Raw genomic sequence first — 11,891 nt, 5'->3', positions numbered from 1 at the left:
TACCATCTCACACCAGTTAGAATGGCAATCATTAAAAAATCAGGAAACAACAGGTGCTGGAGAGGATGTGGAGAAATAGGAACACTTTTACACTGATGGTGGGACTGTAAACTAGTTCAACCATTATGGAAGACAGTGTGGAGATTCCTCAAGGATCTAGAACTAGAAATACCATTTGATCCAGCCATCCCATCACTGGGGATATACCCAAAGCATTTTAAGTCATGCTGCTATAAAGACACATGCACACGTATGTTTATTGTGGCACTATTCACAATAGCAAAGACTTGGAATCAACCCAAATGTCCATCAGTGACAGACTGGATTAAGAAAATGTGGCACATATATACCATGGAATACTATGCAGCCATAAAAAAGGATGAGTTCGTGTCCTTTGTAGGGACATGGATGCAGGTGGAAATCAACATTCTCAGCAAACTATCACAAGAACAGAAAACCAAACACTGCATGTTCTCACTCATAGGTGGGAATTGAACAATGAGATCACCTGGACACAGGAAGGGGAGCATCACACACCGGGTCCTACTGTGGGGAGGGGTTGCAGGGGAGGGGTAGCATTAGGAGATATACCTAATGTAAATGACAAGTTAATAGGTGCAGCACACCAACATGGCACATGTAAAAAACCTGCATGTTGTGCACATGTACCCTAGAACTTAAAGTATAATGAAAAAGAAAAAGAAAAGAAGTAATAAAGATCAGAGCATAACTAAATAAAATAGTGACTAAAAAATGCAAAAGATTAATGAAAAAAAATACAAAAAAAAAAATTAGCTGGGCATGGTGGCCTGAGCCTCTAGTCCCAGCTACTTGGGAGGCTGAAGCGGGGGAATTGCTTGAACCCAGAAGGTGGAGTTTTCAGGGAGCCAAGATCGCCCCACTGCACTCCAGCCTAGTGAAAGAGTAAGACTCCATCTCAAAAAAAATTTAAAAAGACTTCAAAAACTAAATTTTTTTCATTTTATTCCTTAAATAACAAACCTCTTCTGACTCACTGTATTACCAGTAGAAAATTGTGTGTGTGTGTGTGTGTGTGTGTGTACACAGACACACAGAACCCACCAATCTTAGGTGTTGTCCCATTTTTGGAAAGGGCTCACAAGCTCCAGGGTCCTACAAACCTCCCCTCTCCTCCTGAAGAGGGGGTAAGTGGGGTGCGACAAATAGAGTCATGGCATGAGAATGATTTTTAGAAAAGTAAAGGATAAAACTTGGGTAGAAATATTTAAATTGTACAGCTCTATGTGTATGTATATATACATATATACACACACACACACACACACACATATATATACATAATATTTTTAACCTAACCAAATTTGAAACCAATAAAATTATTAGGTCAGCTGCCTATTAATGATAGATATAGAATGAAGGCAACTTGGTAGAAAGGAAGGAACTAATATTTGAGCCCAGCTGCTCTGGGAATTTTACGTATATTTTATTTTCAAATAAAATTATTAACAATTTTCCATTCCTTCTCTCCTAGACAGATATTTTCTGAGGAACACTCGGCAACCGACACCCCTATCAAGAATTTAATGACATTTTCATAACTTCTGCAAATCCAGAAATGTTGGTATTGCTAACTTTAATTACTCATGCCTTTAACATCTGTAAACACACGAATGGTCAAACAGAAATTTCCTGAATGCATTATAAACAGCATGAATAGTCTAAAAATAGTAAGGTTTGTGTTTACGTTCCAATTATTAGCTATCTTAAACTTTAGAGTTCTCTGAAGTTGATTTAACTTACTTCCATTATTGTGTTGATTTTTAAGGATTTCTAACATTTTAAAAATTATCCATCATTTGTATTTGATTGTAAATTATTTCCACAGACAGAGCCCCACACTATTATTGTCCTCTGAAATGTCTTACCCATCTGAGTAGCTACCTTGGGACAGTGTGGGGTATATTTTATACACAAAATCCTGATTTGAAAGCTAGAAAGAATCTACAGAACCATCACACTCATTTTATGGGTAATATTACTGTAGCAAAGAGGAAGACAGAGACTTGTGCAACCTCACACAGGACTTTGGTGGGAAATCTATTACATAAAGTAACAGAGCTAGCAGGCCTTGACTATTTTGGAAATGCACTTAGGGTCTAAGTGCTGGCTGAGGGCAATGCACAAGCATCACATGGCAGAAACATGACAACTGGTGAACATCTCGCAGTCTGAGCCACCATTGTGGTAGCCAGCAAACAGCTCACAGAGGGCTGAGCTTCAGAAGAAGGTGACCCTGAGCAAAGGCAATTTGTAAAAGAAATAAGCCAAGAATGTAAATATATGAAGTCTGAAGGCACAAAAATCAAAACAAACAATTAAAAAATAAAATAAAAGCCTCCAGGCAAAAGGGAAACAGAAAGGAACTACAGATAAAAGGAAGACATCACCAAACACACTTTGCTTCAACAAAAAAAACCATAACCTAATTTCAATGGTAATTGCAGATACAAAAACCTTCCAATGCCACCTCTTTACATTTCAAAGACCAATAAATTTAGCTGTGAAGGTAATTTACTACTTACCAATCCTGCTATTGGTGTAGACAGTCTATTGATCTTCTTAATGACGCCAGGTTTAAGCTTATTAATCAAACTGAAAGTAAACAAATACAGATGCAATTAAAAGATGCCAATATCAGTTTTTTTAGCATTCTCAAAAATCACATATATCACTATTCCCTCCCCTCAATGTGTTATACAGAGCCAATAGCCCATCAGAAAGCAAATAACCAAGACATCAAGTCTAGAGACAAAGAAGAGCAGCACACACAAGGGTGAGCAGTCCTCCGTAGTCTATATCCTTTATGTGTGGACACAGACTCACTTACATATCCAAAACCATCCTTCAAAGAGCTAGTTTCACATTGAAGAAAAGTAACACTTGGTTCTGTTTCAATTGCCAGTTTAAGAATCTCTTCATTATAATTTGTCTCACTTCACCCAAAGAATACGATTTTCTACTAATAGTTTTCATTGATTGTTTTTCCCAAAGTGATCATTTTTAAAGGTATCTTCAAAATCATATTATTTTGCCACATTTAAAAGGTTAGGTGGACTCATACAAATAGTCAACTAGTTTTTATTGGTAACTCATTCAAGTCCATAATCGATTGCTTTATTACCACAGCAGAATGACTGGGCAAACATTAAATTCAATGTACCACAACTCCCCCAAATTAACTAAGTTACCTCAGAATCTAGTATTTTAGATTAAACAGAATCAGTTTAAGTTAATATGAAAGATACGGCAAAGATATCTATGTCTCCATACTCTATAAAAAAGAAACTCAGCTTTGACAACTGAAACTTGGTACAATTTTGCTTCTAAATCTAGATTATTATGAACTCTTTTTTATTGATTTAGTTCACTGACACTCTGCCAGGTCGTGTAGAAATTTAATACTATAAAAATGCTTTTCTATTAATGTTAGCTTGGTTAATTAATCATTAATCACTGTCAGAGAACAGTATCTTGAAACTGATTTTCCTATTCAAAAACCCACACACAAGAAATAATTTTTTATTCTATAACAGAGCTCCAAAAAGAAAGCAAATAAAGAAGAAATCATTAAACATTCTTAATTTACTGGTCTCCTTAGCACAATGGGCAGAAAAAAAAAAATCTGAAACCCGTGGAATGTCACTCCTTCAACATTCCAAAGACTTATATATACACTTGAGTTTGCTGAAAATAAAAAAAGATAAAAGTCTTGATTTAATAACCTACAGAATGTTGTTCAACAGGATTCAAAATTACAAAACAGTGGCTATGAAGATCTCATTTTGTGAACAAAAGATGTTTTACTGTTTTCATGGTTTCTACACACAAAGATTAGACAAGTTAGTTAATATAGCTAATAATACCATTCTCCCAACTCAATTTCCTAGAACAATTATTCCATGATACCTAATTTCTGATTTGTACACAGAAAGCCAAGTAGAAAGCAAAGCTTTCTCCCTTCTTGTCCACATGAGCTTTTTCTTAATCACTAGCTGAAAAGCCAGAAATGAATTAAGTTTATAAGAAATAATAATTGCAAATTAATTCTCCTAGTTGTTCCTTATTAACAAGGTATTTCTGTATTTCTGTTACTGGTGGCATTCTTGCAATGCATAGAAGAACTAGTAACTGCAGTATTATGGAATAGGAACATAATTCCGGAAAATATAAATCAAGAAATTATTTGCAGTTTGCGACCACTAGCTCAGCACTGACTTTCTTACAATAACTTGTATTTTGGAATTTGATCTTTAAAGGACATAAATTAGAGGCCATTATGAGCTGAGGAAACATATAAAATGTCAGGAAAGTCTGGCAGGAGGAAGAGTGTCAGAAGTTTCTGCTCCACCTATTTGAGTCACTGGTGACTTTGGCCAGGTCATTCAGTTTACCTGTTTATATCACATATCATTTTTACATTACAGGTTTCATAAGAGAAAGTATATTTTAAAAAATAGTTTCTGAAATTAGTAATAGCACAACCTACTCTCAATTGGGTCAGCCAAGGGGAGTAAGAGATACAGGTAAAGGGAATAGAAAAGATAAATGATGTCTCCCAATTATGAGTTAATTAACACTTCCCTCATCAGAAGGTTCAAAGCTATTACTTAGAAGTGACAGACACACAATGGATTAGCATTCCTTTTCCACCCTAAACCTTCAAGTACATGTGCAAACACGGAAATAAGCTGAGGAAAAAACAATACTCTGAGTAACACACAAACTAGCCTCTAAAAAGTTGAGTCACTAAAGGAAAATGTTGTTTTCTTTTGTTAGTAGTTACAATTCTAAGGACTACAAGATGGAGAAAAGACACATATAGTCTTGGCAAATGTTGAACACCCAATTAAATTTTGAATCATCAAAAATTATTTTCATATACAATTAAAGGACAGCCTTTTAAAGTATTTCTTCTAAGGAGGAAAACATGGGTCTCATAAAATCTAAACTTCTGTGAAACTTAAGTCTGCCTAGAGGAATGGGGCACAGCCTTATGTCAAATCAAAAACAGGTGTCATCTATGGAAATACTCTCTTCTACAAATAGAACTTCTTTGCCTAATAAGCGTTCTTCAATCACACATATGGAATTCCTAAGGTAACACTGGCTTCAGGTAACTGATTCTATTCAAGATGCAGATAACATAATAACCTTCCAGATACCTCTATGTACTAGGACCTAGAATCATTCAAGGAGCCATTTTATCAGCCTGTATCCCCTTGTTCCATCCCTCTAGCCCTAGGCTGAATTATCTCTCTCTTCCCCCAAGCCTTTCCTTAGGCCAGAGCCTAAACCTGGTTATATGCTTGGTTAGTGCATCAGAGGGCTTGCTCTTTTGGTAGAATTAAAACCAGAAGGAAGCACCTAGTAATCTGACACCTCCCAAGTCAGAGCATTCACAGGTAAGGCCGGCAATTTCTCTCCATCTCCCTCAGCTCATCCCTTGCTAGGATCTGAATGTTTGCATTCCTCCCAAAACTCATACTTTGAAATCCTAACCCTTAAAGTAACAGTATTAGGAGGTGGAGCCCCTGGGAGGTGATTAGGTCATAAGAGTAGAACCCTCATGAGTGGGATTAGGTCCCTCATAAAAGAGGCTCCTGAAAGTTGCCTTGCCCCTTCCACCACAAGAGGTTACAGTGAGAAGTCTGTCTATGAAGGAAGCAGGTCCTCACTACATGCCAAATATGCCAGTGTCTTGATCTTAGACTTCCCAGCCTCCAGAACTGTGATAAACAAATTTCTATTGTTTATAAACTACCTAATTTATGGTATCTTGATATAGCAGCAGCCCAAACAGACTAAGACATCTCTCAAGTTGCCTCCTCCCTTTTCTTCTTACTCCCCTCCCTCACCCTCAAACAAACTGTCCACTCCCTTCAAAGGAGTTGCACGACGACAGATAATAGAGAGCTGGCTCTGTTCAAAAGCCTTATCAGTGAATATAACCCACTTTAAACATAACTCAGAGAGGAAATTCAGAAAACTGTACATAAAGCTCAATATAATGTCTGGCTCAGTTATAAAAGCTTTAGTGAGAACTAGAATTTGATGCTCTATTTCTAATAGTGTCCAGAAACTAGTTCTAAATGCCCAATCTCATTTTTCCCTTTATCAGAAAGCTTTTCAGTTGAGGTACAAAATTTATGGACACCTTTTGAGCTCCTATTTCCAAAGATTTTCACAATGAACAAGGAAGATGACATGGAATAACATATCAATACACTGAATGAACTTTTTAACCTGCGAATTATTTTATTAGTCATTCATGCATACATATTTCTAATATCTTTCTGTCACGTGCATTTTCTAAATATATATCCTCACATTATCAAACTTCTATTAGTAACTAAATTTTTGAAGACATAATAAAAGTATTACATGTTCACAAATTGAAGAGCAATGTCTTTTTTTTTTATTTTGGCAGATTTTGGGGGAACAGCTGGTGTTTAGTTACATGAACAAATTCTTCAGTAGTGATTTCTAAGATTTTGGTGCACCCATTACTTGAGGAGTGTACACTGTATGCAATATGTAGTCTTTCATCCCTCACCACTCCCCACTCTTTCCCCCAAGTCCCCAAAGTCCAATGTATGATTCTTATGCCTTTGCATCCTCATAGCTTAGCTCCCACTTATGAGTGAGAATATATGATGTTTGGTTTTTCATTCCTGAGTTACTTCACTTAGAATAATGGTCTCTCATTCCATCCAGGTTGCTACAAATGCCATTTTGTTCCTTTTTATGACTGAGTAGTATTCCAAGGTATATGTATATATACACCACATTTTCTTTATCCACTCATTGATTGATGGGCATTTGGGCTGGTTCCATATTCTTGCAAGTGCAAATTGTGCTACTACAAACATGGGTGTGCAAGTATCTTTTTCATATAATGACTTATTTTCCTCTGGTAGATACTTAGTAATGGTAGATCTACTTTTAGTTCTTTAAGGAATTTCCACACTGTTTTCCATAGTGGCTGTACTAGTTTACATTCCCACCAGCAGTGTAAAACTGTTCCCTTTTCACTGCATCCACAACAATTCTTTTTTTATTTTTTGATTATGGTCACTCTTGCAGGAGTGAGGTGGCATTACACTGTGGTTTTAATTTGCATTTCCCTGATTATTAGTGATGTTGCCTTATTTTTCTATATGCTTTTTAGCCATTTGTGTATCTTCTTTTGAGAACTGTCTATTTATGTCCTTAGCCCACTTTTGATGGGATTGTTATTTTCTTGCTGACTTGTTTGAGCTCCTTGTAGATTATAGATATCAGTCCTTTGTCAGATGTATAGATTGTGAAGATTTTCTCCCACTCTGTGGGTTGTCTCTTTACTCTGCTGATTATTTCTTTTGCTGTGCAGAAGTTTTTTTTAATTTAATTAAGTCCCATCTATTTATCTTTGTTAGATTTGCTTTTGCGTTCTTGGTAATGAAGTCTTTGCCTAAGCCAATGTCTAGAAGGGTTTTTTCAATGTTATCTTCCAGAATCTTTATGGTCTCAGGACTTAGATTTAAGTATTTGATCCATCTTGGGTTGATTTTTGTATAAGGTGAGAGATGAGGATCCAATCTCATTCTTCTACATGTGACTTCCAATTGTCCCAGCACCATTTGTTGAATAGGGTGACCTTTCCCCACTTCATGTTTTAATTTGCTTTGTGGAAGAGCAGTTGGCTGTAAGCAGTTGGCTTTATTTCTGGGTTCTCTATTTTGTTCTATTGGTCTATGTGCCTATCTTAAACAATGATTTTTGTTTTATCCACTATATGGTATTAATGCATTTGCTTGCTTTTCCTCTAAACACAAATTGTGCTTATTAAGCATTTTAATGTGCACTAAATATGGCAATGTGCTGGGATCGGCAGCAGAGCAAACAGACAGTCCAGCTACTAGAGGCACAGACAACCCTCTCCCTTTCCAAACAGCATCGCCTAGCACTTAGCAAAAAAACCTGGCATTTCATAGGTGCTTTACAAATATTTACTAAAGTCCACTGCCCAGTTTTTAATGCAGAAATATTTCTGTGAAATATGAAACAAATCATTCAAAATCTCTATCTTCTTTCTAAAGAAATTTTTAAACATTTTACCTCTGCTTTCAAATGCTAGAAATTTTTTGCTTTTACCAACAACACCCCTCCCTAGTATTTTTTTGTTTCCAGAGAAGTCAAACCTTGATATTCTCCACTTATTGTCAACAATGATCAAAAGAGTGAACTATCAGACATACTAACTTGGACTGGTTATCTTAATTAAGTAAATGCCTTACTAAAATTTTATTAACTTTTATTTAAATTCATAAGCTGCAATATTTTAAAATAAGTAATCATATTTCTATGGGTAAAATAACCAGCATATATAATTTAAAAGTCTAAAAGCATTCAATATAAATATTTATGATCACTCTAATCTTTTCAAAGATTGCTAGTAAAATTGATGGAAGTTTAATTCCTAGAATTTCTATGGTAGTAATTTTGAATACTGCTGAATTACCTACAATACACAATAAAAGTTAACAGTAAATGCTAAGATGGGAAAGTGTGTGGAACCACAATGTCAGTACCAATATTTATAGTCATCACTTTCTTATGATGGAACTTTATCATATAGCCTCACCATTCTGTTTGAAGCATCCTGAAGTAAGTCTAGCAAAGCTTGAGTAGTCTCAGGGCAGATACCTCTTATTCTGAGACCCTCAATAATTACAGCACTAATGGATTTCACTGAGTAGTAGAAAATTTCCCAATGTCACATCAAAGGCAAACGGCGTCTAGACACAGACCTTATACCCTTCACAACAATGAACTCAAAGTGGATCACAGACCTAAATATAAAACCAAAAGCTATTAAAACTCCTAGAAGAAAAGATAGGGGGAAGTCTAGAGACTTTAGGTTTGATAGTGACTTTTTAGATATGACACAAAAAGCACAATTCATAAAAAAGAATTGACACACTGGACTTCATTAAAATTAAAAATATCTGCTTTGTGAAAGATATTGTCAAGGGAATAAAAAGACAAGCCACAGACTGAGAGAAAATATTTGTAAAAGACATATCTGAAAAGGGACTCTTTTCTAAAATATACAAGGAACTCTTAAAAAGTCAACAAGAAAATCTGATTAAAAAATGGGCCAAACACCTTAACAGATACTTCACTAAGGAAGACATGCAGATGACAATCATATGAAAAGATGCTTCACATCATATGTTAACAGCAAATTACAACAATGAGATACCACTACACATTTATTAGAATGGTCAAAATTCAGAACACAGACAACACCAAATGCTGACAAGGACGTGGAACAACAAAAACTCTCATTCTCTGCTGGTAGAAATGCAAAATGGTACAGAGATTTTGAAAGAGTCTGGCAGTTTCTTACAAAACTAAATATACTCTTACCATATGATGCTGCAATCATGTCCCTTGGTATTCACCAAAAGAAGCTAAAAATTTACATTTACACAAAAAATTGCACACGGATTGTATTAGTCCATTCTCACACTGCTATTAAGAACTACTTGAGACTAGATAATTTATGAAGAAAACAGGTTTAATTAACTCACAATTCCACAGGCTTAACAGGAGGCATGACTGGGAGGCCTCAGGAAATTTACAATCATGGCGAAAGGCAAAGGGGAAGCAAGCGGGTCTTACTGTGGCAGAGAAAGAGAGACAGCAAGTGAAGGGGGAAGTGCCACCCACTTTTAAAACATCAGGTCTGGAGAGAACTCACTCACTATCACGAGAACAGCATGGGGGAAACCCGCCCCCGTGATCTAATCACCTCCCACCAGGTCCCTCCCCCAACACTGGGAATTACAATTTGACATGAGATTTGGATGCGACACAGGGCCAAACATCATGGATGTTTATAGCAGTTTTATTCATAATTGTCAAAACTGGGAAGCAACCACGATGGCCTTCATTTGATGAATGAATAAACAAACTGTGGAACCTCCAGACAGCAGAATGTTATTCAGCACAGAAGAGACATAAGCTGGCCGGGTGCAGTGGCTCACACCTGTAATCCCAGCACTTTGGGAGGCTGAGGGGGGCAGATCACTTGAGGTCAGGATTTCGAGACCAGCCTGGCCAACATGGTGAAACCCCGTCTCTACTAAAAATACAAAAATTAGCCGGGCGTGGTGGTGCATGCCTATAGTCCCAGCTACTCGAGAGGCTGAGGCAGGAGAATCACTTGAACTCGGGAGGCGGAGGTTGTGGAGAGCAGAGATCGCACCATTGCACTCCAGCCTGGGGGACAAGAGCCAGACTTCATCTCAAAAAAAAAAAAAAAAGAGAGAGAGAGACATGAGCTATCAAACCATAAAATGATATGGAAGAAAGTGCATATTACTCAGTTAAAGAAGCCAATCTAAAAAGGCTACGCACTGTATGATTCCAACTATGTGACATTCTGGAAAAGGCAAAACCATATAGACAGTAAAGATCAGTGGTTGCCAGGGGTTACAGGTAAAGGAGGGATGAACAGGAGGAGCACCGAGGATTTCTACAGCAGTGAAACAATTCTGGATGATATTATAACGATGGGTACATGTCATTATACATTTGTCCAAAACCACAGAACATACAACACCTAGAATGAACTGTAATGTAAACGATAGACTCTGGGTGATGATGATGTGTCAATGTAGGTCCATCATTTGTAACCAATGTACCCCTCTGATGGGGGATGTTGATAATGGGGGAGGCTGTGCATGAGTGGGGTCATGGAGAATATGGGATCTTTCTGTACCTTTCACTCAGTTTTTCTGTGAACTCAAAACTGTTCGTTTAAAAAGTCTTCAAAACAAAAACAACAGAAAGCAAAAGGAATCTAACGGGGAGATCTGGCTTCCTGTACTATTTAACTATGAAGTAACGTTACTAAATTCCTCTCAATCCCTCAGGTAAATGAGAGTGATATTATCAGTCTCCCTCTGGGATCTCAACCCTCAACTTTGAGGCCACAATATTAAAAAACTTCTGCAAAACTTCAAATGAGTCCTTAGAGTGTGTCTACCATAACTGAAGTGAATTTTTAAGTTGATGTTTGCCAAGCTGACTTTCATCTTGATATGCTCTTTCTTTGAAACAAAAAATCGTGTTTTTGCTAGATATAGATATTACATCACAGGTGAAATGAACCATGATGCTTAAAAAGAAGGCATGTAAATACCAACCATAAAATACTGCCATTAAGTGAAAACATATTAAAATTTTTATATTCATTTTTATGAACTTGAACTCTTGCACCATTGTTTGCCTATTGCTGGGCTATCATGTAACATGGAAACTTCAAAGCTTGTATTACTTGAAAATGAAGAAAAACAGTTTTCACTAAATTTCAAAAGGCTATAAAAACAGATCAGGGTCAATAAATAGTGTTGGCATGTTGGAATGCTATATGTAAGCAACTGTCCTCCTCAGGAAATTCAAAACCAGAAACACCTCTAAGAATAAAAGCCTTTCCCACTACATGAAAGCCTCTGGGCTTCCCATGGAGCACTGCATGGAAGCCCCAGGGGGCCTACCCATGTCACCGGCACTGTATGTATGGGTGGAGATCTACAACTCCAACAAAAAAGATAGAGCTCTCTTGGCTGGAATGACAAAGTGACAAAGTTTTCTATCTTACCCAATGACTTAAAATGATCATCTGAGTGTCCCACAGCAAACAGTCGCATTTGTAAAAATAAAAAAAATAGGGGGGGGCGGAGCAAGATGGCCAAATAGGAACAGCTCCAGTCTCCAACTCCCAGCGCGAAGGACACAGAAGACCGGTGATTTCTGCATTTTCAACTGAGGTACTGGGGTCATCTCACTAGTGAGTGCCG

At 37.0% G+C, this 11,891-nt stretch overlaps 1 protein-coding gene across 1 annotated transcript in view; it reads right to left on the bottom strand.

The window, feature by feature from the left end:
- The window catches only part of LOC105512432 (LIM domain only protein 7), a 194,271-nt gene that overhangs the window by 93,160 nt on the left and 89,220 nt on the right, over window positions 1-11,891 (bottom strand). The window contains exon 3 of the mRNA XM_011942886.1: window positions 2,565-2,634. Within this exon, the coding sequence (XP_011798276.1) occupies window positions 2,565-2,634 (70 nt within the window). The remainder of the gene's footprint in view (window positions 1-2,564; window positions 2,635-11,891) is intronic.

This window comes from Colobus angolensis, unplaced genomic scaffold (genome assembly GCF_000951035.1).
Source record: "Colobus angolensis palliatus isolate OR3802 unplaced genomic scaffold, Cang.pa_1.0 Scaffold211, whole genome shotgun sequence".
Taxonomy (NCBI): Eukaryota; Metazoa; Chordata; class Mammalia; order Primates; family Cercopithecidae; genus Colobus; species Colobus angolensis.
Note: the sequence above shows the minus strand (reverse complement) of the source record. Positions and strands in the feature narration are given on the sequence as shown.